The sequence below is a fragment of the Salvelinus namaycush genome, chromosome 28, assembly GCF_016432855.1.
Source record: "Salvelinus namaycush isolate Seneca chromosome 28, SaNama_1.0, whole genome shotgun sequence".
NCBI classification, from domain to species: Eukaryota; Metazoa; Chordata; class Actinopteri; order Salmoniformes; family Salmonidae; genus Salvelinus; species Salvelinus namaycush.
This window is the reverse complement of record NC_052334.1, coordinates 40,034,491-40,061,667: the sequence shown is the minus strand read 5'-3', so window position 1 is coordinate 40,061,667 and position 27,177 is coordinate 40,034,491. Positions and strand designations below refer to the sequence as shown.

The 27,177-nt window shown below is 42.5% G+C and overlaps 1 protein-coding gene across 1 annotated transcript in view; it reads right to left on the bottom strand.

Annotated features, from left to right (window-relative positions):
- The window catches only part of LOC120023514 (CNK3/IPCEF1 fusion protein-like), a 71,313-nt gene continuing 44,136 nt past the window's right edge, over positions 1-27,177 (bottom strand). The window contains exons 14-21 of the mRNA XM_038967539.1: positions 26,844-27,019; positions 25,807-25,880; positions 21,424-21,495; positions 13,540-13,613; positions 10,283-10,353; positions 9,771-9,900; positions 2,558-2,739; positions 1-2,160 (exon numbers count right to left, since the gene is read on the bottom strand). Coding sequence (XP_038823467.1) covers positions 1,738-2,160; positions 2,558-2,739; positions 9,771-9,900; positions 10,283-10,353; positions 13,540-13,613; positions 21,424-21,495; positions 25,807-25,880; positions 26,844-27,019 — 1,202 coding nt within the window. The 3' untranslated portion in view covers positions 1-1,737. The remainder of the gene's footprint in view (positions 2,161-2,557; positions 2,740-9,770; positions 9,901-10,282; positions 10,354-13,539; positions 13,614-21,423; positions 21,496-25,806; positions 25,881-26,843; positions 27,020-27,177) is intronic.

Here is a 27,177-nt window from a genome sequence, read left to right as displayed (position 1 = left end):
TCATCAATAATTGTAATGTCATTTTATTGACAGTTTCATCATCACATAGGACATCACAACACACACAGCTGGAGCAGACACCCCCCCACAGACCTCATCATAGGCTGCCCCCAGCTTCCTCTGCACCCGGGCCGGGTCGCTCTCCTTGTCTGGGTGGGGGGGGGGGGGGGGGGGTGTACAGGTGCTGGGTGGAACGGCGCTGCTGCTCAGCTTCAAGATTCGGCCCCGAAGTCCCTTCTATACCTCCTGCTCACAGCTGAAGAACAAGCAGGACACAGAGGTGTACGAGTAACTGTGCATGTAGATGGACTGAAGATGGTCTTTGACCCTTTGAAGAACCCTTTTTGGTTACAGGTAGAACTGTTTTTTGAACCCAAAGGGGTTCTACCTGAAACCAAAAAGGGTTCTTTCTCCCTGGAACCAAAATGGGTTCTCCTATGGAGACAGCAAAATAACCCCTTTGGAACCCTTTTGTTCTAAGAGTGTAGGACGATGGCTACTTGAATGACATCATTAAACTTGTGGCAAATTTAAGCGTTCATCATTTGTTCTTTACAGCATTCGCTTGCTCAGTCACCAGTGAGGATCGCTATTGCTCAATCAGAATATATTGAATCAATTTACACTGAGTGTACAAAACATTAGGACATGGACTGATCAGGTGAAAGCTGATCCCTTATTGATGTCATTTGTTAAACACACTTCAGATTAAGGGGAGGAAACAGGGTAAGGAAGGATTTTTAAGCCTCAAGACAATTGAGACATGGATTGTGTATGTGTGCCATTCAGAGGGTGAATGCGCAAAATATTTAAGTGCCTTTGAACAGGGTATGGTAGTAGGCGCCAGGGTTTTCACACCCAACAGTTTCCCAGTGTGTATCAAGAATGGTCCAGCACTCAAAGGACATCCAGCCAACTTGACAACTGTGGGAAGCATGGGAGTCAACACAGGCCAGCTTTCGACACCTTGTAAAGTCCATGCCGAAGAATTGAGGCTGTTCTGAGTGCAAAAAGGGGGTGCAACTCAATAGTAGGAAGGTGTTCCTAATGTTTTGTACCATCAGTGTATTCAAGATGCATTGGACAAACCCAGCTGAAAACAAGCACGTATGCACACACACTTGGGAACACATCTTGGAACAGTCTTCAACGTTAACCTCAGATTAAAATGAATAATTGTCTTTGATCTATAATAACAATTTTCATTACGTGGCAAGATCGGACCTTATTCTGTGCAAAAATACATACAATCTAAGTTTAAAAAACGGCAATACATCTTGTTACATGACATTTAAAATTCTATGTACATAACAGGCATAAAGCACATACCGGTAGATATAATTTACCTGTAAAATCTCCTTTAAAATCTGCAATAATAATGCAATAGTAGAAAACTAAGACAGACCATAATATCCCATGAATACAGTATATATCTATCAATAGTGATACTTGGCAAAATTGTTAGTTTTTTGTTATATGAATACCGAATTCAGGTTTGGATAGACAAAGCCCATCTTTCCTATATCAACAAAAACCAAGCAAAAATCCTGAGGGGCCACACTTTTTACGGAGCACTTTTTACTGACCCAGAAAAACCTCAATAGAACGTATCACAGCTGTAACTAGAGCCATGAGTTTTTCCTGCTTAGGTCATATGGTTGGGAGAAACACCAGGCCCTTATAATAATCACTGATGGAAACTAGAAAAAACCATCATCAGATCAGTCCATTGGTGTCTCATATGTAGAAGTAATTATCTGGGCTAGCTTGACTAGCTACGTCGGCTGTGTTGCTGCTCTGTTGGTCTGCGCTGCTCTCAGCAGTCGATGAGTGTTCCGACTGTGGCTCCACATCCAAGTCACCCACATTCATCACCGGGCTCGACAACAACGGCTCCGCATCGACCAGCATCTCCCCGTCACTGAGGCTCAGTCCACACACACCCCCCGTCTCCACAGCGACCTGCTTCCCGGGCGACGGTTCGGGGGGTGTGTCCTGGTCCTCTTCATGCCCCGCCCTTGCCTTGGCCCGTTGGACAGCCAGTCTCTCGATCACCAGGTGAAGGTCTTCGTTATGTTCTTTCCACTGGCGGTACTTTTGTGACGTCAGACCAGAGTCCTCCAGAACCTTGTTAAGGAGTTGGAGCTCCGCCTCTTTATCCTAGAAGCACATTCAGAACAGATGGTCATTCGCATTTTTTTGGCATCATAATAGTAAATGAAATGTTCATATTAGTACACTATAACTGGGGCCAGGAGTTTTTCGCAGGTGAAGTCACACAGACAGGGCCATTCCTCCTGCTGCTATAACTGTTCCTTTCACAACATTCTAGGTCATGGGGAAAACCACTTGTGGAAAGAGATCTTCTTTCAAAGACAACCCAATTTAGAAATTGCTCAAATTGTATGAAAGAGATTGCGGATATAATACCCATATAGGGCACTTATACAAAAGCGTTCAAATAAGGAGTACACATAAGGAGCAGACATAAGTAGCGATGTAGGTCAAGTCCAGGGGACACTGCTTAGCTGAAGAAGCTCTGAGGGTCGACCCGAACCTTGAGGGTGCTCTGCAGCACGCGGAGTGTGTGGGCCTTCTCGTTAATGACCGGGTTCTTGTTGCGCCGGATGAAGGACTTGCGGAAGTGGTCGTGAGTTGTGAGCTTGTCGCTGCCGATCAGGGACACGCCACCCTCATTCAGCCGATGGAACAGCACTCCCATCTCATCCTCCGGAGCTCCTGGTGGGAGGGGGGATTGGGGGTAGAGAGAGGGGGGGGGGAGAGGGAGAGATGTACAGAGAGAGAGAGAGAGAGAGAGACACACACCTTTTGTCTTTCTTTAATGATACATCCTCATTTCATTAAAACTGCACCACCCCACCCCTCTTTAAAAAACAAACATCCCCCGTGCTGCATACTCACCTTGCCCTCTACCTCACGATACAAAACAAAATCACACATCACTATATCCAAAACCTCACCACTTCCATAACCGTATATCCAACCCATCTTCCCCAGCGATACAGATGGCTTCCCCGACACACTTTTTATCATTTTATAGAACTCATTAAATACTAGTAAAGGGTCTGTTATCCCCCGACCTTTGACCCCGTTCCTCCTTGTTCGCCAAATAGCCAACTTTGCCAGAGCAAACAGAAAATTCAACACACATTTGTCCTTTTCTTTATTCAAACACATGTACCCCATTAGAAACATCCCGACATTGAAATCCACCACCCAACCACTCACACAGACAAACTCCCCCAGGCTCGGAGTGTTAAAGTCCAACAAGTCCTCCATACCCCCTTGCCAGTCCCCAGTCTCTGCCGTCACAAACATTGGTGGCCCCTCCCCCTTTAGCAGCTGCCAGGCCCTCAGCGCCGCAGAGTAAAAATCAGAGAGACCTGCTGTAGTCAGCCTCTCCTGCCGGTCCAACCCTAATCCGCCAGCTGTCCTCAGCAGCGCGCATGGTGGTTCCCTCCAGCCGACATCAGTATGGTACAGAAGTCTCTGTGCCGCCTTTAGTCGGAATGCAGCCACTCTGCTCTCCAGTTCCACCAGTCCCTGTCGTCCTTCGTGGACGGACATGTACAACACTGCCGCCCTCAGCCAGTGATGGCCCAACCAGAGAGAATCCACCAGCTTGCGTTGCAGGTCTGCGGCGGGGGGATTGACGACAGCCAGTTTATGCCACAGGGAGGATGCCGCCAGGTTGTTGATTATCAGCACCCTCCCTCTATATGACACTTGGGACAGGAGCCACCTCCACCTGGCCAGTCTTGACACCACTGCCTGTTGACAGCCCCTCCCAGTTTTTCTTGACCCACCTCTCCGACCCCAGGTACACCCCCAAAATGTTAAAGCCCTTCACAACCCCACACAAAAGAAGTCCAGTCCAATTATCCCCCAGATTTTTTTTATAAAACTCCACTGTGAGTTCATCGACTCCACTGTGAGTCCAGCCGTGCACTGGGGGACAACAACTGGCCTCTGCCAGTTCATGGGACAACAGGGGAATGTCCATTTCATTCCTCTGTGCCAGAGAGAGCTTAGGGAGTTCTGCAAACAAAACCTGAGCACACATACAGGATGACACAGTTCTGCCCTATAGAACTATATAAAACTCCACAGTCCGCTCCCGCATCTCCCACACCACAGAGGTCACCCGCCCATCTGACATCCGCAGACAATGCATACCCTTGGCTTCCCCGCTCTGTCTTTTCAAACCAAAGAAGTAGGAGCTGGGAGCGTCCATCTACTTGAGTATGGAGAAGCTAGCTCTTAACCTCTTGGAAATAGGGGGCGCTGTTTTCACTTTGGGAAAAAATCGTGCCCACATTAAACGGCCTCGTACTCTGTTCTAGATCATACGATATGCATATTATTATTACTATTGGATAGAAAACACTCTGATGTTTCTAAAACTGTTTGAATTATATCTGTGAGTAAAACAGAACTCCTTTGGCAGCAAACTTCCAAACAGGAAGTGAAAATTCTGAAAATGGGGCTCTGTGTAAGGGCTTGCCTATTCAATTGCCTTATATTTATCTGTATGCACTTCATACGCCTTCCACTAGATGTCAACAGGCAGTAGAATGTTGAATGGGGTGTCTAGCTTGATGTGAGACCGAATGAGAGCTTTTGGAGTGACAGGTCCGCCCTATTGGCAGTATTTAGCTGCGCACCAGGGAACACCACATTGTTTTCTGAAATGCATTAGGTATACACGACGAAATGCTCCGTCTTGGACTTTATTGGATAGATATGAGAAAAACATCATAAAGATGGATTTTCAACTGAGTTTGACCAGTTTATTCGACGTTTATTGTGACTTTTGGAATTTTTCGTTCCATGCGCCAAGAGTTGATGGACATGTGCGCGCCACAATGCTAGCCAAAGTTGCTAATTCGACAGAAGAAATGGACATTCTAAAACAAAACAACGATTTATTGAGGAACTAGGTCTCCTTGCACTACATTCTGATGGAAGATCATCAAAGGTAAGAGAATATTTATGATGTTATTTCGTATTTTTGTGGAATATGTTGGCTCCAACACGGCGGAGAATGGCTGGGCGCTGTCTCAGAATATTGCATGCTGTACTTTGTACTAAAGTAATTTTTTAAAATCTAACACAGCGGTTGCATTAAGAACCAGTGTATCTTTCATTTGCTGTACAACATGTATTTTTTAGTAAAGTTTATGATGAGTTTTTTGGTTAGATTACTTGACTGTCCAAAATTTCTCCGGACAATTTGGTGCATTATGGCGCCGTATTCACAATGTAAAACCACGATTTGTAGCTATAAATATGCACATTTTCGAACAAAACATAAATGTATTGTATAACATGATGTTATAAGACTGTCATCTGATGAAGTTGTTCAAAGGTTAGTGATTAATTTTATCTCTATTTGTGGGTTTTGTGAAAGCTATGTTAGCGGTGTAACGGTTTTCTTCCATTGGTGAAGGAGAGGACCAAAATGCAGCGCGGCTAGTGTTCAACATGTTTAATAAACAAAGAGACGATAACGTGAACACTATACAAAATAACAAACGTGAAAACCGAGACAGTCCTATCTGGTGCAGAACACAAAGACAACCACCCACAACCCCCAACACAAAACAAGCCACCTAAATATGATTCCCAATTAGAGACAACACAAAACACCTGCCTCTGATTGAGAACCATATTAGGCCAAACATAGAAACAGACAAACTAGACACACAACATAGAATGCCCACCCAGCTCACGTCCTGACCAACACTAAAACAAGTAAAACACACAAGAACTATGGTCAGAACGTGACAAGCGGTGAATAAATGGCGTTGTGTGTTTGGCTATTGTGGTGAGCTAACATAAATATATGTTGTGTTTTCGCTGTAAAACACTTTTAAAAAATTGGAAATATTGGCTGGATTCACAAGATGTTTATCTTTCATTTGCTGTACAACATGTATTTTTCATAAATGTTTTATGATGAGTATTTATGTATTTCACGTTGCTCTCTGTAATTATTCTGGCTGTTTTGGTGCTATTTGTGACGGTGGCTGCAATGTAAAACCACGATTTATACCTATAAATATGCAAATTTTCGAACAAAACATAAATTTATTGTATAACATGATGTTATAAGACTGTCATCTGATGAAGTTGTTCAAAGGTTAGTGATTAATTTTATCCCTATTTGTGGGTTTTGTGAAAGCTATGTTTGCGGTGAAAACATGGCGTTGTGTGTTTGGCTATTGTGGTGAGCTAACATAAATATATACTGTGTTTTCGCTGTAAAACCTTAACTTTAACCTGGGAAAAAAACTACCCAGGTCCCTACGTAATTCAGCTAAATTAGCCTGAAGGCCTACATTGCCTTGCCCCACCATCTCTACCTCCATCTCACTAATACAACGCTCTAGTTCCCCCCAATACTCTCCTAGCCTCTGAGGATGAGAGAGCTGATTACTGTTGACAGAAAAGCTGAATTTGGACTTTTCCCACATCCCACCATTGACTCAGACTCACTCCTCTTTTCACTGCCGCCCACCGTTCCCGAAAAATCTGGAAACCTAAGCAAAAAGGTGGCATCTTGTAAGAGCTTTACATTAAACTTCCAATAGGATACCTGCCGAGGCCCTGGTGAAATAGACAGCCGAGCCATGGTTATGTGGTGATCCAAAAAACCCACCAGGAGAATGGTAGCGCCCAACAGCCTATTGCTCTGATTCCTGGACATGTAAAAGCGATCTAGTCTGGCTGCACTCACCCTAACCCCAAAGACCTTCACCCATGTATACTGTCTTGTGTTGAGATGTCTAGCTCTCCAAACATCCACTAGGTCAAACTGCTTATTGATGTCCCTTAACACCCCCACTGAGGCTGAAGGAGGCTCCTCCCCATTTCTATCTTTCGTAAATGTTCCAGTCCCCGCCGACCACCAGCATCTCCTCAGGCGCTACCTGCGAGAGTTCCTGTCTAAGATACCCAAACAAACGCCCCCTCTCTCTCCCTGTGTTAGGTACATACACATGAATAAGGACAAAACCCCTTCTGCTTTTACTACAAGCAGTCTACCCCTACACACCTCCATTGGAGGAGCACATTTTAACAGCCAGACCCAGTGCAAAAAGGACTACCACCATTTGTTCCATGGCTCAGTACACTTGCCCCTTTCCACCAGAGCCCCCAATTGATTTAATTCACCACATCACCGTATGTCTCCTGCAGAACCAACACCTGTACTTTTTTTTGTTTTACATATTCACCCAACAGACTCCTCTTTCCCACATCTGTGGTGCCATTTATATTAAGCGAGCCGACCCGAAGAGCCTCCATATGAAGTGGGAGAAAATCCAGGAAAGAGAACGGCCAATAGCAAAGCTCAAAAAGCCCCGATGCCAGAAAAAAACGATTAAATCTCAACAGCATCTAAAGGTAGACCCTTACACACAGTTGTGACCCATTTCCTCAACCTAAAACGTTTCCTGGGTGAGAGGACACCATGCCCCTCATTTTTCATAGCGTGATGTACTGATCTTAGAAACTTTCCCGGATCGCAAAAAAAGCTTCAAGATGAACCTTTTTCCCTTTAGTCTCATTCAGGAACCTTGACAGTTCCTTCACTGTGTACTTTGACCCCTCTGCCTGAATGGCTGTCAACTCCGTACCCATTGAGGATTAGTCTGAAATGAAAGCCTCCTCTTCCTCAGACTCACCTTCCTCCTCCTCATCTCCATCTCCCATCTCGACCACCTGCCCTTTCTCTCTAGTCGGGACCTCCCCCCCAGCACGAGGCAAAGGTTCCTTAGTGCCATCAACCACACCAGGGTCTACACTCCCACCTTTCTTCTCCCCCTTTTTCCTCTTCCGCTTGACACCCTCCTCCACCGCCCCTAGTCGCTTGCACTTCCCCACTATACTCTCCTCATCCACGAGCATAACTTGACTAGGCCCAGTCTCAGCTACACCATCATCCATAACCTGACTAGGCCCAGTCTCAGCTACACCCTCATCCATAACCTGACTAGGCCCAGACTCAGCTACACCACCATCCATAACCTGACTAGGCCCAGACTCAGCTACACCACCATCCATAACCTGACTAGGCCCAGTCTCAGCTATACCACCATCCATAGCATGACTAGACCAAGCCTCAGATACACCACCATCCATAACCTGACTAGGCCCAGTCTCAGCTATACCACCATCCATAGCATGACTAGACCAAGCCTCAGATACACCACCATCCATAACCTGACTAGGCCCAGACTCAGCTACACCACCATCCATAACCTGACTAGGCCCAGTCTCAGCTACACCATCATCCATAACCTGACTAGGCCCAGTCTCAGCTACACCACAATCCATAACCTGACTAGGCCCAGTCTCAGCTACACCACCATCCATAACCTGACTAGGCCCAGACTCAGCTACACCATCATCCATAACCTGACTAGGCCCAGACTCAGCTACACCATCATCCATAACCTGACTAGGCCCAGTCTCAGCTACACCACAATCTATAGCCTGACTAGACCCAGCCTCATCTACAACACACCACAATATGCATCTCAAGGCCCACTACATGTTGACCTCAATTTTCCCCACTGGCGCTTGTACCCTCACCTTGTCTACGGCCTTTATGTGGGCACACAAAGCTCTTATGCCCCCAAATCCCCACACTTAAAGCAACGTAGACTATCTGTGCTGGCAAACCCCGCATAGAGCCCCTCTCCATGCCTCACTTTAAAATTCACATTTAACTGTTGCTAATTTTTTATTCAGAAACATGAACACTTGCCTCCGGAACTAACAACATGCTAAACGGCATCTGCCTGAAAACCTGCCGACAGTACATGAAAACAACTAGCAAACTTACCAAACCCAACTCGGCTCTTTAAGCCGTAATAAACATGATCAGATTCGCAACTACCACCCTAGTCGAAGGAGTGAAATTGGCACCAACACATCCCGTACAAATATTCCACTAGCAATCAGCCTACCCACCAAATGTACTCTTTTCATGAACACAACCACAGCTCTGTTCATTCTGGATGCGGAATGTTTCAATTCAGATCCTACCTGTTCACCGACCGTGAGCAGAACCTCATCCACCTTAACTCCATCCTCAGGAACACACCTGATTCCATGCCGTAACGACCGTGTCTCCGCCGTGCTAGGCCGCGAGGCCATCGCGGCACACCACACCATTCAAAACCCCCAGGAAACTAAAATTCCGTCCTCTTCCTGCCTAACTTTGACAAAACAAAAACAGTGGGTACGCTAAACTAACAGTGCGTTAACCCTCCACCATATTTGATATATATTTTTTTTTAAAGCGATGACCATGGAAAGAATCAAGAAACTAAGTAAGGACAGAGCCCTCCACACCACCTGTCAACTACAAAACACTCCTAGCATTCACTGAGCGAGAGAGAGAGAATATGGTGTTGTTGTAATTCACTTTTGGCATTGTATTTTGTCATGCTTTCGACACCAATACGACTTATTGAGAAGGAGGGGGGGCTGATTAGATATCATGACACAAAGGAGGCAGACAAATAAACACATTATAGAATCCCTGGTGGCACAATTTCAAGACACTGGGGAGAGACAGGCAGACAACAGCCATGATGAAGCTGGCGAAGCCCCCAGAACATTGGGGCCATCTGGCAGAAATTAAAACGTATCCATCAATGGAACCCCCTATAGGCCTATATGACTCACTTATTCCACCTTGTGGTGAAACAGAAGTACTGCGCTCTACCATACAGTACCTGGGCTTCTGCTGCGCCCTGTGGGTGGACCAGGAACATGCATCTTGTCCTTCTTCTCTTTGTCCTTGGCCTTGTCCTTGCCCTTGTCCTTGTCCTTCCTGGACCGAGGCAGTGTGTTGGACAGGGTTTTCTGTTGTCCATCAAACACAACACATTAGATTAGTATGGAACATCACTTGCTTTTTTTTATGAGTGGATGGAGGGAAGGACAGAAAGAGAGGTAGAGAGAGAGAGAGAGAACAAGAGCAGAAACAGAGAACAGGTAAGTGTGGCAGACTAGGGAGAGTTCTGACTTGGACCTCTATTCTACGGCACTACTATAGCCAAGAGTTTTAGTCGGTTAAGAACAAATTGTTATTTTACCGGTACGATGATGGCCTGGCAAGCAACAAGAGACAAGTGCAGCAATAAACAATCAAATTAAAAAAAGAATAGTACAGTGCAGAATAAGGCAGACATCAAAACCCAAAAAGACAGAAACAATGCATGTGTTTGTGTGTGCTTCTCCTCACCGTGTAGATCTTGTTTCTGTGTGGTGAAGGAGAAGACCCCTCATCTTCTGACTCTGTCTCACTGTAACACTCTGTCCACAAAGACACAAATCAACCTTAGCATTATTATTTCCACTTGTCCACACCAGTTGTCCAGACAATTGCGCTTACAACGCCAAGGGGCGTGGGTTCGATTCCCGCTGGGGACACCTTTACGGGAAACAATGTATGCACACACGACTGTTAGTGGTTTTGGATAAAAACTGTCAGCTAAATGGCATACATTATTATGAATATATACGGTGCAGTCGGAAAGTATTCAGACCCCTTGACTATTTCCACATTTTGTTATGTTACTGCCATACTCTAAAATGGATTTGGAAAAAATATAATCGACACACAATACCCCATAATGACAATGCAAAAACAGGTTTTTAGAACATATTTCAAATTTACGTATTAAAAATGAAAAAATTAAATGTCACAGTCTGCAAAGCTGTCAAGGCAAAGGGTGGCTACTTTGAAGAATCTCAAATATAAAATAAATGTAGATTTGTTTAACACTTATTTGGTTACTACATGATTCCATATGTGTTATGTTATAGTGTTGAGGTCTTCACTATTATTCTACAATGTAGAAAATAGTAAAAATAAAGAAAAACCCTTTTGACTGGTACTATGTATATATATTATTTTTGTTTTATCTATGTATTTTTTTTTATATAACAGACAACGATGAGACAACCTATAGGGAGGAGGTCAGAGACCTGGCAGTGTGGTGCCAGAACAACAACCTCTCCCTCAACATTAGCAAGACAAAGGAGCTGATAGTGAACTACAGGGAATTAAGGGCCGAACACACCCCCTTTCACATCAACAGGGCTGTAGTGGAGCGGGTCGAGAGTTCCTTGGTGTCCACATCACCAACAAACTATCATGGTCCAAACACACCAAGAACGTCGTGAAGAGGGCACGACAACACCTTTTCCCCCACAGGAGACTGAAAATATTTGGCATGTGTCCCTAGATCCTCAAACAGTTCTACAGCTGCACCACTGAGAGCATCATGGCCGGTTGCATCACCACCTGGTATGGCAACTGCTCGGCATTCGACCGTAAGGCGCTACAGAGGGTAGTACGTACATCCCAGTACATCACTGGGTCCAAGCTTCCTGCCATCCAGGACCTATATACTAGGCAGTGTCAGAGGACGGCCTAAAGTCATAGACTGTTCTCTCTCTCCTACCGCACGGCAAGCGGTACCAGTTTCACGCTAAGGTCTACACCTGTTATAATCAGCACGTGACAAATAAAATTTGATTTATTATATATATATATATATATATACACACACACACACACACACACACACACACACACACACACACACACACACACACACACACAGTTGAACTCGGAAGTTTACATAAACGAGTTTTAATGACTCCAACCTAAGTGTTTCAACAACTCCACAAATTTCTTGTTAACAAACTATAGTTTTGGCAAGTTGGTTAGGACATCTACTCTGTGCATGACACAAGTACTTTTTCCAACAATTGTTTACAGACAGATTATTTCACTTAAAATGCACTGTATAACAATTCCAGTGGGTCAGAAGTTAACATACGGTAAGTTGACTGTGTCTTTGAACAGCTTGGAAAATTCCAGAAAATGATGTCATGGCTTTAGAAGCTTCTGATTGACTCAAATTACGTCAATTAGCCTATCGGAGGTGTACCTGTGGATGTACTTCAAGGCCGACCTTCATACTCAGTGCCTCTTGCTTGACATCATGGGAAAAGCAAAAGAAATCAGCCAAGACCTCAGATTTTCTTTTTGTAGACCTCTACAAGTCTGGTTCATCATTGGGAGCAATTTCCAAACGCCTGAAGGTACCACGTCCATCTGTACGAACAATAGTACGCAAGTATAATCGCCATGGGACCACGCAGCCGTCATACCACTCAGGAAGGAGCTGCTTTGTCTCCTAGAGATGAACGTACTTTGGTGCGAAAAGTGCATATCAATCCCAGAACAACAGCAAAGGACCTTGTGAAGATGCTGGAGGAAACAGGTACAAAAGTACCAATAGCCACAGTAAAACGAGTCCTATATCGACATAACCTGAAAGGCCGCTCAGCAAGGAAGATGCCACTGCTCCAAAACCGCCATAAAAAAGCCAGACTACGGTTTGCAACTGCACATGGGGACAAAGATCGTACTTTTTGGAGAAATGTCCTCTGATCTGATGAAACAAAAATAAAACTGTTTGGCCATAATGACCATCGTTATGTTTGGAGAAAAAAGGGGGAGGCTTGCAAGCCGAAGAACACCATCGCAACCGTGAAGCATCATGTTGTGGGGGTGCTTTGCTGCAGGAGGGACTGGTGCACCTCACAAAATAGACGGCATCACAAGGAAGGAAAATTATGTGGATATATTGAAGCAACATCTCAAGACATCAGTCAAGAAGTTAAAGCTTGGTCACAAATGGGTCTTCCAAATGGACAATGACCCCAAGCATACTTCCAAAGTTGTGGCAAAATGGCTTAAGGACAACAAAGTCAAGGTAGTGGAGTGGCCATCACAAAGCCCTGACCTCAATCCTATAGAAAATTTGTGGGCAGAACTGAAAAAGCGTTTGCGAGCGAGGCGGCCTACAAACCTGACTCAGTTACACCAGCTCTGTCAGGAGGAATGGGCCAAAATTCACCCAACTTATTGTGGGAAGCTTGTGGAAGGCTACCCGACACGTTTGACCCAAATTAAACAATTTAAAGGCAATGCTACCAAATACTAATTGAGTGTATGTAAACTTCTGACCCACTGGGAATGTGATGAAAGAAATAAAAGCTGAAATAAATCACTCTCAACTATTATTCTGACATTTCACATTCTTAAAATAAAGGTGTGATCCTAACTGACCAAAGACAGGGAATATTTCTAGGATGAAATGTCTGTAACTGTGGAAAAACTGAGTTTAAATGTATTTGGCTTAGGTGTATGTAAACTTCTGACTTCAACTGTATCTAAATCTCTCTTTTTTTTTTTTTTTTTTTAAATACATTTGTTTAGTTACCCAGACACAGATAAGCAAAATCATGCACAATGGAGAATCTCCATTTAAACTAGTCCAGTAGTAGGCTGGGAAACCAGCCTCTAATGTATTTTTTGATTTGGCTACTGTCAGGGACAACTCTAAGATGGAAAATGGTGACAAAATACACATCTTATCATCCAATCAAAATCTCAAGACTTCACGTAAAAGCTTCTCCTACCCTCTTCGCTGTCCGGTGGCCCTTTGTGGAACTTCTTGTGTTTTTGGATGGCTGAAATCAGACAGTTGATCCACCTGCAGAGGAAGAGACAGCATTCACTCCAGGGCTTGTATTCATAAAACTATTAGGAGTACTGATCTAGATGGAAAGGTCAACTGCTTTATTATCTAAATGCTGAGTGTGTGTGGGCGGCAGAGAGAAACAAAATGGTGCAGTTTGAGGCCAAGTGGTGTAGAGTGATGCGGTGCTGGAGATATGGGGGTGTGAGCAGGTGGGTCTAGGCAGGGGTGATGATGTGTATGTTTGAGTGCGTCTGTATGTTGTCGTTTGTACAGTTGAAGTCGGAAGTTTCCATAGACCTTAGCCAAATACATTTGGTACCTTCAGGTGTTTGGAAATTGCTCCCAAGGATGAACCAGACTTTTGGAGGTCTACAATTGTTTTTCTGAGGTCTTGGCTGATTTCCCCATGATGTCAAGCAAAGAGGGACTGAGTTTGAAGGTAGGCCTTGAAATACATCTACAGGTACACCTCCGATTAACTGTAATGATGTCAATTAGCCTATCAGAAGTTTCTAAAGCCATGACATCATTTTCTGGAATTTTCCAAGCTGTTCAAAGACAGTCAACTTACTGTATGTAAACTTCTGACCCACCGGAATTGTGATACAGTGAATTATAAGTGAAATAATCTGCCTGTAAACAATTGTTGGAAAAATTACTTGTGTCATGCAAAGTAGATGTGCTAACCGACTTGCCAAAACTATAGTTTGTTAACAAGAAATGTGTGGAGTGGTTGAAAATTGAGTTTTAATGACTACAACCAAGTGCATGTAAAACTTCCGACTTCAACTGTACGTGGATGTATTGTATTGTAAAAAAAAATGAAGAGGAGCTTTTTAGATCATATTGAATATGAATACACAGACGGGGGGGAAGCTGATCCTAGATCGGCACTCCTACTTTGAGACGCTTTATAAATACGGACCGGGCCATCAAGCAGCTATTAGCACTCATTAGAAACGCGGAGAAAACACTGGAGGGAAGAGTTCCGAAAAAGACCACATGTTGAACGAACGACTGTGAGGCTAAGCAGGCTACTGGGAAAACATCGTTGTTATATATAGTTATGCACTTTGAACTTCCTCCAAGCAACCAACTACCCCACTGTGATCATTTCAGAAAATAAAATTCAGCTTATGCCCACAAGTCTTTATTTTAAACTGGAACAAAAAAAAACGGATGTAATTCTCTGCCTATTTCTGTAGTACTAACAAACCACTAGGTGGCAGTGAAGACTACTGTATATGCTCAGAAGTCAGTACTCATACCTCGCTTTACCTTACCTGCCTGTGATCAAACCATGTGTGGTCTAAGAGATAAAGGCTCTGCTTTAAGCGTGTGTGTGCGTATGTGTGCGCGAGAGAGACAGCACCAGACCGTGGCACAGACAGGGATAACAGCGTAATGTTTCAGAGCAAGACTTAGTGAGTGGGACAGAGGGATTCAATCTATTGTTGATTCTGTCACACAGCAGCGATTACAGGGGAGTGGAAGTGGTATCAAACAACCCATACCATCATAATGTTCCTGTTTGTCCAATAAAACCTAATGTGACGTATAGGACTGTTACGGTGACCGTATTACCACCACACCGGCGGGCACGAGTCATGACAGCAGTCAAATTCCATGTGACCGTTCAGTCATGGTAATTAGGCTTCTCCAAGCTCTGATGGTCATTAGTAGCCTACCAAACTCGCTAACTGCCTGGTACTCAGCACTCCATTGTCCCTCTAATCACTCTGACATCAATGCAAATGTAATCAAAATCATGAGTGCCCATGAGCTAATGTTGCGCAATATTTCTACAGGCTATGCAATTGCATGAGAAAACAAAGTTTAGAATTGGCCTCTATTGAAAATAGGTGGATCCCATCAGCTTTCTACAGGCCAGGCCTACAAAAAAAAAACGTCCTCTCACTGTCAACTGCGTTTATTTTCAGCAAACTTAACATGTGTAAATATTTGTATGAACATAACAAAATTCAACAACTGAGACATAAACTGAACAAGTTCCACAAACATGTGACTAACAGAAATGGAATAATGTGACCCTCAACAAAGGGGGGGGGGTGGGGGTCAAAATCAAAAGTAACAGTCAGTATCTGGTGTGGCCACCAGCTGCATTAAGTACTGCAGTGCATCTCCTCCTCATGCGCTGCACCAGATTTGCCAGTTCTTGCTGTGAGATGTTACCCCACTCTTACAACAAGGCACCTGCAAGTTCCCGGACATTTCTGGGGGGAATGGCCCTAGCCCTCACCCTCCGATCCAACAGGTCCCAGACGTGCTCAATGGGATTGAGATCCGGGCTCTTCGCTGGCCATGGCAGAACACTGACATTCCTGTCTTGCAGGAAATCACGCACAGAACGAGCAGTATGGCTGGTGGCATTGTCATGCTGGAGGGTCATGTCAGGATGAGCCTGCAGGAAGGGTACCACGAGGGAGGAGGAATGCACAGTGTTGAAATTGCCTGCAATGACAACAAGCTCAGTTCAATGATGCTGTGACACACTGCCCCAGACCATGACGGACCCGCCATCTCCAAATCTATCCTGCACCAGAGTACAGGCCTCGGTGTAACGCTCATTCCTTCGACGTTAAATGCGAATCCGACCATCACCCCTGGTGAGACAAAACTGTGACTCGTCAGTGAAGAGCACTTTCAGTGAAGAGCACTCAGTCAAAAAGTGGGTTTGTGGTCATAGGTGGGTTTGTGCCCATAGGCGACGTTGTTGCCAGTGATGTCTTGTTAGGACCTGCCTTACAACAGGCCTACAAGCCCTCAGTCCAGCCTCTCAGCCTATTGCGGACAGTCTGACCACTGACGGAGGGATTGTGCGTTCCTGGCGTAACTCGGGCAGTTGTTGTTGCCATCCTGTACCTGTCCCGCAGGTGTGATGTTTCGGATGTACTGATCCTGTGCAGGTGTTGTTACAAGTGGTCTGCCACTGCGAGGATGATCAGCTGTCCGTCCTGTCTCCCTGTAGCGCTGTCTTAGGCATCTCACAGTATTTCCATTTATTGCCCTGGCCACATCTGCAGTCCTCATGCCTCCTTGCAGCATGCCCAAGGCACATTCACGCAGATGAGCAGGGACCCTGGGCATCTTTCTTTTGGTGTTTTTTAGAGTCAGTAGAAAGGCCTCTTTAGTGTCCTAAGTTTTCATAACTGTGACCTTAATTGCCTACGGTCTGTAAGAGGTTAGTGTCTTAATGACCGTTCCACAGGTGCATGTTCATTAATTGTTTATGGTTCATTGAACAAGCATGGGAAACAGTGTTGAAACCCTTTACAATAAAGATCTGTGAAGTTATTTGGATTTTACAAATTATCTTTGAAAGACAGGGTCCTGAAAAAGGGATGTTTCTTTTTTTGCTGAGTTTATATTTATTTATCAACTTTCCTAATAAGGCTGGGCGATATGGCCAAAATCTCATACCCCGATATAGGTAATTTCATATCCCGATAACATACAGCACATTCTGTAAATTCAATGAATAAATTGTTTATATAAAATGACCACATGTAAAGGCCTATTTCTTATTACATTTTGAATTTTACTCAAATAAAAGGTACTTATTCATATTTGATTATTTCTCCTTTTATTTAGAACCTTTGTGCAAATTTTCAATTAAGCATTTTAACAAAATATAAATGTATGAAATCTTTAAAAGGTAAATAGAAAACACTTCAACTACAGTTGCAAACAAAATAAATATAGGCTTAAAATATAAATATATTTTTGGGTGCTTGCCTGTTTTGCATGTTATTTTGGTATTAATATGTGTCACATATCAATTTGCATAGGGTACCTTGGGTCGAGTGTTAGCACCAACTCAAGAAACCCCCGTTTCTCGACCGTGTAAATTGGGGCCATGTCTTTGCAGATGTAAGTTGTAATGGCAGCTGTTATCTCCTTCCAACTTCGTGATTCTTTGCCATATGGCGTGCCGTGGGCAAAAGCCTCTTGCAACGTCTGAGTCGGGGGTTTGTTTTGAGCACTCGGTTTTACTTTTTTGGGTCTCATCCGTAGACTCCCCGTACTGTTCCACATGATTCTTGCGTAAGTGGAAACTAGATTTGTGGTGTTTGAGCCTGTTGTCGGGACCGGCCTGCGGCATATTTTGCAAAGGGCGGTTTTCTGGTCCGTGTCAGACTTTTCATACCCAAACCACGTCCATGCGGCTGAAGTAGCCCCTATTTTACGTACGAGCTCAGTGTCTCCGTGATCTGTGTCACGTTCTCTCTCCTCCATGTTTGTTTGTGTTGCAAAGAACGCAAAGAGCCGTCCAATTGACGAAACATATTGCCGTAAAGAGTGTGACTTGCGACACAACGAAATAAACGATAGAGCATAATATGAAACAATAGAAAAACGTCTATCGTTACACGATATATATCATCATATCGCCCAGCCCTATTTCCTAATATAAAGCACATTGCTTTGCTTTACAACAGTAGTATAGCCTACCTGGCTGGCATGAAAATTAATAATGGGTAAGCGTCCTCCATTCGCTATTTAAGTACATAGATGACATGTATTTTCTTCCCCATGCCCCTGTACCTAGACAGGTGCATGATAATGGTCCATTCTAAATCAAAACTAATATCACACATACAGTACCAGTCAGAAGTTTGGACACACCTACTCATTCAAGGATTTGTCTTTATTTGTACTATTTTCTACATTATAGAATAATAGTGAAGACATCAAAACTATGAAATAACACATACGGAATCATGTAGTAACCAAAAAAGTGTTAAACAAAATGTTTGGATTCTTCAAAGTAGCCACCCTTTGCCTCGATGACAGCTTTGCACACTCGTGGCATTCTCTCAACCAGCTTCACCTGTATTGCTTTTCCAACAAGCTTGAAGGAGTTCCCACATATGCTGAGTACTTGTTGTGTAAGGGCTATTTCACCAAGGAGAGTGATGGATGACTGCATCAGATGACCTGGCCCCCACAATCACCTGACTTCAACCCAATTGAGATGGTTTGGGATGAGTTGGACCGCGGAGTGAAGGAAAAGCAGCCAACAAGTACTCAGCATATGTGGGAACTCCTTCAAGACTGTTGGAAGGCTCGGGTGTAGCATTTCGCTACACCCGCAATAACATCTGCTGAATATGTGTATGTGAATAATAAAATTATATTTTATTTGAAATAGACAACATTTGCTTCATATCATGTTTCCTTAGAACTGTCTAAAATAAATAATGGATTTAGTTGACTTTTTAAAATGGAGATGTTCCAAAGGTCTGCATCAGTGGCTTGTAGGCTATGCGTGGAAGCCAGGAGATACTAAATGTGTTTATGCTAATTAACAGCCAATTACCGTGTGAAACCTGCAGTTATTTGCTTGACAATCACCGGCTAGCCTTTCTCTTTATCTTTATGGCCTAGTCCCTGATATGTTTGTGCCACGTGACAATGACAGGAATGGAGTTGGAAAGAAAGCACAAACAGATCTGGGACAAGGCTAACGTGACCCATGTCTGATATAATAACCTAAGTAAGAGCCATCACTGACCATGGTTGTAACCTATGTGGCGTACAGCAGGTCAGCCACCAGGGGGAGACTCGTCGAGGCATGGTGACAGACGGAGTATACATCACGAGGCGATGGCTCCCTCTGCTGGACGTGCCAGGTCTCGATGGGCTCTCCGGCCAGGACTAATTGGGACTGATTGTGGTTGGTGAGTAATCAAGGGCTGATTGCTCACCAGCTGGACAGGTCCCATAAAGCTGCCAGAAGAGCAGCACACGGGAGGAGGGACTGGGGGAAGAAAGGTGACTCCCCGTATAGTTGGGGAAGGTTCCAGAGGTAAAAGGAGGGAGTTCCGTTTTTGTTCCCCACAGGATACAGCAAGACCCGGAGCCCAGAAGACGGTATCCCGGAGAGGGTCTCATGGGGGAGACCTTTTCTTTTGGTTTGTTGTTCAACTAAACACCCTTGAAACCGAGCTAATCCTACTCTGTCCGTGTAGGAGTAAACGTTTTGACCAAACCCCCTGGTATGCCACACCTATAAGACTTAACAACCTTGCCTGACCGACCAACCAACATCACCCATTCTTTGCCTAAAAAACGATTGAATTAGAAGACGCCACGCTACATCGTTTCAATGCATTTGAATAATAAGCGTATGCAAATCAAATCCCTGGGACATTTCTATCGTCGTTTCTATGGGGAATCCTCAGTTGTAGGCTTGGAAGGTAGACCGTATATACTGTATACCGGGGTATTTGGAAGTAGCCACGGCATGCTTTTTCAATACCATGAATAGCATTGAAACTATTTCTTTTAAGTTTTAATTTTTTTAATAAATAATGAATATTTGGTGCTACTTTTTAAGTAAATGCCTGCAGTCAACTTGTGCAATACGTTAGGAGATAAAGCATTTCACCGGTCACATTTTTTATTATAAAGCTTACCTGTAGTCCCCAGTCACGTTCACAAGCACACAATTACAAGAGACCGGAGCCTTAAGTCACTCACTGCAGCACGCACCAGGTGATCTAGCTACAGTATGGAATTGACAAGTAAATGTTTGCCAGCTAGATATCTTATACAGTGAGCTCCAAAAGTATTGTGACAGTGACATTTTTGCTCTGTACTCTAGCACTTTGGATTTGAAATGATACAATGATTACGATGTTAAAGTGAAGCTTTAGCCTGTCAGCTTTCATTTTGGGGTATTTTCAACCATATGGTGTGAACCATTTATTGGGACAAATTCACTTATGTTTATTAAAGTAGTAAAAAGTGAAGTATTTGGTCCCATATTCATTGCATGCAATGATTACATCAAGCTTGTGACTCTACAAACTTGTTGGATGCATTTTATGTTTGTTTTGGTTGTGTTTCAGATTATTTTGTGCACAATATTAATGAATGGTAATTAATGTATTGTGTAATTTTGGAGTCACTTTTATTGTAAATAAGAATAGAATATATGTTTCTAAATGCACATTAATGTGGATGCTAGAATAATTACAGATAATCCTCAATGAACCGTGAATAATGTGTGAGAAAGTTACGGACACACAAAAATCATACCCCCCCCCCCCGAAGAATGCTAACCTCCCCTGTTATTGAAATGGTGAGAAGTTAGCATGTCTTCGGGGTATGATATTTGTGCGTCTGTAACACCCGACGTGGATGAAAATACCTTCAAATTAAAGCTGTCAGTCTGTACTTTAACGTCATCGTATCATTTCAAATCCACAGTGCTGGAGTACAGAGCCAAAACAACAAACAAATGTGTCACTGTCCCAATACTTTTAGAGCTCACAGAAATGTCCTAAATGCTCTGCAGTTGTGCATTTGGTTTGCTAACTTAGTAGCTAGTTATCTAGCTAGCTAAGTGGTTAGCTTCTTGCAAAATCAAGCTTCTATTAGTAAGAGCAGAGAATCCCTTCCTGGATCAAGAGCCTTGCTGTCTAATATAAGTTTTGTGCGTGCGGCAAACTGTGAGTAGCATTTTCGAGTTACTTTTATAACTTTATGAGTTGGGAAATAATTTATGTCAGAGACTGTATAAAATGTTTGCATGCGCTCATGAGCATTTAAGCTAGCATTTGCTATGTTTTTTTCCATGTACTTGTTAGCATGGGGGAGGGGGGGGCTGCATCATTCGTGGGCGACGGCGTGTTTACTGTTGCCTTGTTTTTCCTAAAGAATTAATACTCTCGCAAGCAATCGAATACTAGCATCCGTTTCGATATTCGAATTAATCGTGCCCATCCCTAGTGTGTGTGTGTGTGTGTGTGTGTATTAGCACACTGTGTGCGTGTTCATAATCTGTCACACTTACTTGGTCATGTCATTGACGTTCTCGGCGGCGAAGAAGAAAGTCTGGAAGCGCTGGTGGCACATTTGGAAGACACTGGGAGAAGGAGAGCGAGAGGTAGAGAAACAGAGGGAGAGAGCGAGAGAGAGAAAGGAGAGCGACAGAGAGAGCGAGAGAAATTATAATTAAGTTACGGGTCCACAGCCTCAGAGAATCTAGATACTTTTTCTAACCTCTCTGGATTGCAACCAAATCATGATGAGTGTACTATATTACGTATTGGATCGCCCCCTAAAAAATGTTTTACATTACCGTGTTGCTTACCAATAAAATGGTCTGACGGTGATGTGGACATACTCATTATTTTTATTTCAAGATATGAATACCAAGTTCACTACAATACATTTTTATAGAAAATTTGCAAAAATAGACAAGATCTTGCTACCATGGAAAGGAACATACTTGTGGAAAAATCACCCTGATTTAACTCTTTAGTCATATCCCAGTTTACCTATTTGCTTATGGCCTTGCCTACACCTAGCAAAATGTTTTTTCAATTATATGAGCAAAAAAGATTCAATTTTATTTGTAACGGAAAACCAGACAAAATTGAAGGGGCCTATTTATATCATTAATATGAATTTGGAGGGCAGAAATGATTAAATATTAAAACATTAGACCTCTCACTAAAGGCGTCAGTCATACAAAAGTCATACTTAAATCCAAACTGGTTCTCTAGCAAATTAGTAAGAACGTCTCACCCCTTGTTCAAGAATGGTCTTTTCCCTTTATTCAGATTACAACATCTCACTTTCGGTTATTTGAAAATGAAATCATCTCCAAAATATCCCAGTTTTTAAGACAAGACATAAAAAGTTGGTTGTATTTCAGTTTAATTCACCAGAAAAGACAGAACAAATAATACAACAAATATTATGGTTAAACTCAAATATACTAATTGATCAAAATCAAAATAAATAAAAAACATTATTTTGGGAATAATAATAAAATAAAGGTATAATCTTTGTAAATTATATCATAAATAGAACTGGTGGAGTTATTTCACACATGCAGCTAACTATATGGAGCTAACTATATGGAAATGTCTGCTCTACCCAAAATTACAACCAACTAATTGCAGCATCAACACAAAAATCAAGGAAGGGAAGTGGAAGGGGGAAATAGTAAGGAACTTGTCTGTCGGCATTAAAAGACCAAAATCGGTTAAAGAAAATTGTGATAAATAAAAAAGTATACCAGTTTCATTTAAGGACCCCCAAAAAATCGACAGCTGTGTCATATAGATTGCAAAATAGTTGGGATGAGATTTTTGATGTACTGATTCTATGGCACATGGTTTATGAGCCGATACACAAAACAACGTCGGATTCAAAACTTATAATTTTCCAATTTATATTATGATACATAATTCTTGCAACCAATAGAACGGTATATACAGTGCATTCGAAAAGTATTCAGACCCCTTGACTTTTTCCACATTTTGTTATGTTACATCCTTATTCTAAAATGGATTCAATAGTTTTTTCCCTTCATTAATCTACACACAATACCCCATAATGACAAAGTAAAAACAGGTTTAGAATTTTTTGCAAATTTACAAAAAAAGAAAAACAGAAATATCACATTTACATAAGTATTCAGACCCTTTACTCAGTACAGTACTTTGTTGAAGCACCTTTGGCAGTGATTACAGCCTTGAGTTTTCTTGGGTATGACGCTACAAGCTTGGCACACCTGTATTTGGGGAGTTTCTCCCATTCTTCTCTGCAGATTCTCTCAATCTGTCAGGTTGGATGGGGAGCATCGCTGCACAGCTATTTTCAGGTCTCTCGAGAAATGTTAAAATCGGGTTCAAGTCCGGGCTCTGGCTGGGCCACTCAAGGACATAGAGACTTGTCCCGAAGCAATTCCTGCGTTGTCTTGGCTGTCTGCTTAGGGTCATTGTCCTGTTGGAAGGTGAACCTTCGCCACAGTCTGAGTCTGATGCTGCCACTACTATGCTTCACCGTAGGAATGGTGCCAGGTTTCCTCCAGACGTGACGATTGGCATTCAGGCCAAAGAGTTCCATCTTGGTTTCATCAGACCAGAGAATCTTCTTTCACATGGTCTGGGAGAGCTTTAGGTGCCATTTGGCAAACTCCAAGCGGGCTGTCATGTGCCTTTTACTGAGGAGTGTCTTCTGTCTGGCTACTCTACCATAAAGGCCTGATTGGTGTAGTGCTGCAGAGAGGGTTGTTCTTCTGAAAGTTTCTCCCATCTCCACAGAGGAACTCTGGAGCTCTGTCAGCGTGACCATCAGGTTCTGTCTCTGAGCTCTATGGACAATTCCTTCGACCTTTTATCTCTGACATGCACTGTCAACTGTGGGACCTTTTCAAATCATGTCCAATCAATTGAATTTACCATAGGTGGACTACAATCAAGTTGTAGAAACATATCAAGGATGAGCAATGGAAACAGGACACACCTGAGCTCAAATTTCAAGTCTCATAGCAAACGGTCTGAATACTTATGTAAATAAGGTATTTCTGTTTTTTAATACATTTGCAAAAATTTCAAAAAATCTCTTTTCACTTTGTCATTATGGGGTATTGTGTGTAGATTGATGAGGATTAGAATACGGCTGTAACAAAATGTGGAAAAAGAGAAGGGGTCTGACTACTTTCCATATGCACGCTATATGGGAGATACAACCATCCTAGCTCTGCAGATTTTTCTGCGACGAGACAACCATTAGATAATTTGTTTAGGGTTAGGGTTACTGCTGGGTGATTTGAAAAGTTTTAGTCAATTGATCAATAATATAAACATTTTTGCTAAAAGCATTATCTTTAAATTTACTATCTGTAGAAACTACGAGAATAGAAAAAGGTTCAGAACTTTTGTGAAACATCACAGCACATTTGAAAAATATGTGGAAAATAGACATCAAAACTGGATGGTCTTCAGAAATAGATGGGATGGGTTGAGGGTAAGTGAAGGATGGCATAAAAATACATTTTAAAAAGGTAACTATTGTAAAATATATTGTGTCCGTACAATATACATAGTATGTATAACCTGGAAGTAGAAGCCTAAGTACTGTTGTCCATTAGTTTACTCCAATTAGGGGAGGGGTGGTAGGTTTAGGGGAACATAAAGGAAAATATATAAAAAATAAATATGTATAATGCATGTAAATACATGTACAATGTATTTACAAAAAATATAATGGGGGATTGGAAATTATACAGACAATTACATTGATGGAAGCTACAATATATCTGCAATATTAAAGCTGATCTACCCCCCAAAGAAAAATATGAATAAAATAAGTTATGACTACGCTAGCTACCGCTAAGCTAGCTAGCTTACTAGCTACCCCTACAATAAGAGATGGGGGATGTTACTACTTATTCCCACTTTAACAGAATGGTATTAGTAAGAAGGTCTGCTAAATTGATGGTAGATATGGTAGTTGGTAGATATGACATTTCAGTGTTTGCCTCTGACCAACATTTTTAGAGGCCCTACTCTTTGCTGCAGAGACAAAGTGTAGCTGTTTTAAAGCTAATGTGCTGCAATTCTCCAATTTTGCCATGGCTTATGCCATGTTCTTATGCCATGTTCTTATGCTATCTGAGTGACTCAAACATAACAAAATCAATGTGTGCCTCATGACATTTTTGATATTTTAGATTCTCCCGGACTATCTAAGTTTATTTTGGTGATTGTTAGTTTCAAAGATGATCTTTAAAAAAAAAATATGTGGCTCCATTATCTTTACTACATACTTTATATCTGGTTTTAATTGCTTATACACTGAAAAAGTTTTACCATTCAGAAAATTATTTTCAACAAAATAATATTTTTTGGAGTAGCGGCAGCTAAATGAATATAGGGGAAACACTGCACTCTTGGAAACGTATATAGCAGTTCCCTTTTTTGCTGATGTACATTACACTGGGCTTGCATTGCAATCTAATAATATAAGGGTTAAGTCCAAATCTGGTTTAAAATAATATTCAAAATATTTAATTTGCGGCTGTCTGGAGTGTCAGATGGATGGGACTTTCAAATTTAGGATGATTCCATTGCGCCTGATTTCATACACCCAGATGGGACTCCAGTAGGTCAGGTACCATCAAACAGTGAATCCTACATGTTATTTTTATTTAACTAGGCAAGTCAGTTAAGAACAAATTATTATTTACAATGACAGCCTTGGAACAGTGGGTTAACTGCCTGGTTCAGGGGCAGAACGACAGATTTTTACCTCGTCAGCTCGGAGATTCGATCTAGCACCTTTTCGGTTACTGGCCCAACGCTCTAACCACTAGGCTACCTGCCACACCTAAATAACTTGTCTTATCACACTAGACACTCCATCCGACATGAATACTCACTACTTCCTCTTGTGTTCTCCTGCGCCCTCTATGTTGTAGCTGGAGATCTTAACCAGGCCCTCCGCTTTCTCCTCCTGACGATTACAAAGAAAGAAATAGGTTAATCAAACACAACTACTGCAGCCATGATAGCCTGGTTACTCCACAATGAACCCTATGAGTGTTCAGTCCACTTTAACCAGGCTACTGCAATTCCAGTGAGCACAAGATGTTGAAAAAACATATTTTCTAACATATTTTGCGCATGGCAATTTTGATAAGGACTGCCTCCTAAGAGGCAATGCTTATCACAATTACCAGGCATAAAATACATACAGATAATGCCAAATCACATTGCACAGTGTAAACCTGTTGAGCTAGATAAAACAGAACCGTTTGCAACCACAACCAAATGCAATAATACCATCAGTCATAGTGATAAATGCAACTATTTGAGCCATGTTATTATTGGGCCTCCATCACATTATGTGCATAAACCTGCCAATGAGATACAGTGTATAATATGATATAATAGCACATTGTCTATTATCTGCTGTAGCCTGTCCAAGGACTTCAGATGAAAATGAACTTTTATGGCTAACACAAGCACTTTTACTGTACATTGACGTGAGGCGTAGAATGCCGATTCATGTGCATTGTCTCTGTCAACGCAATAAGATGAACGAACTTATACGACTGTGTTCACTTGGGGTATGTTCAGTGAAGTGAAACCTTTCCATAGAAATGTTATGAATAAAGCTGCCACGACTCAACATTTTCTTCATGACAGACAATCCTACCTATTCTACACAATACCATATAATCTACACAATTCTGTATGCACCCTCCTGAACAGTTATCAAGTCCTGGAATATTAAAGCACCTTACATGATTGTGTAGGTTTGTGTATAAGTGTTTTCTTCCCCTGACCCTTTTTGAGGGGGCTCAACTGGGTTAAAACCGGTAACATAGTTCTAACTAATAAAACAGTTAATACATTCAATTAAACAGTTAATAGAACAGTTAATATTTATAACAAATAAAACAAAGGACCTCACCTGCTGACTGGTGTACCAATAGAGAGAGGGGCCCTTGAGGACGAACCAGAAGCGCTGCCACTTCTGGGTCATGAACACACTGCTCTCCTTCCTCTTCTTCCACAGCCAGCCGTCACACTCGGGCCGACTCAGCTCACGGCACGACACACGCCGCCTGCTCATCGCTTTACGCGTGCCTGGGGGGGGGGGGGGGGGGTGTGTGGGGTGGGGTGGGGTTAGATGGGAGAGGGTGTCAAAGTTATGGTAACACAAAGTACCTGCTGCAAAAATAAGTACAGTACATGTAAAGTACTCTAAATAAATAAGGAAAACTGATTTTTAAAACCCAAACTTA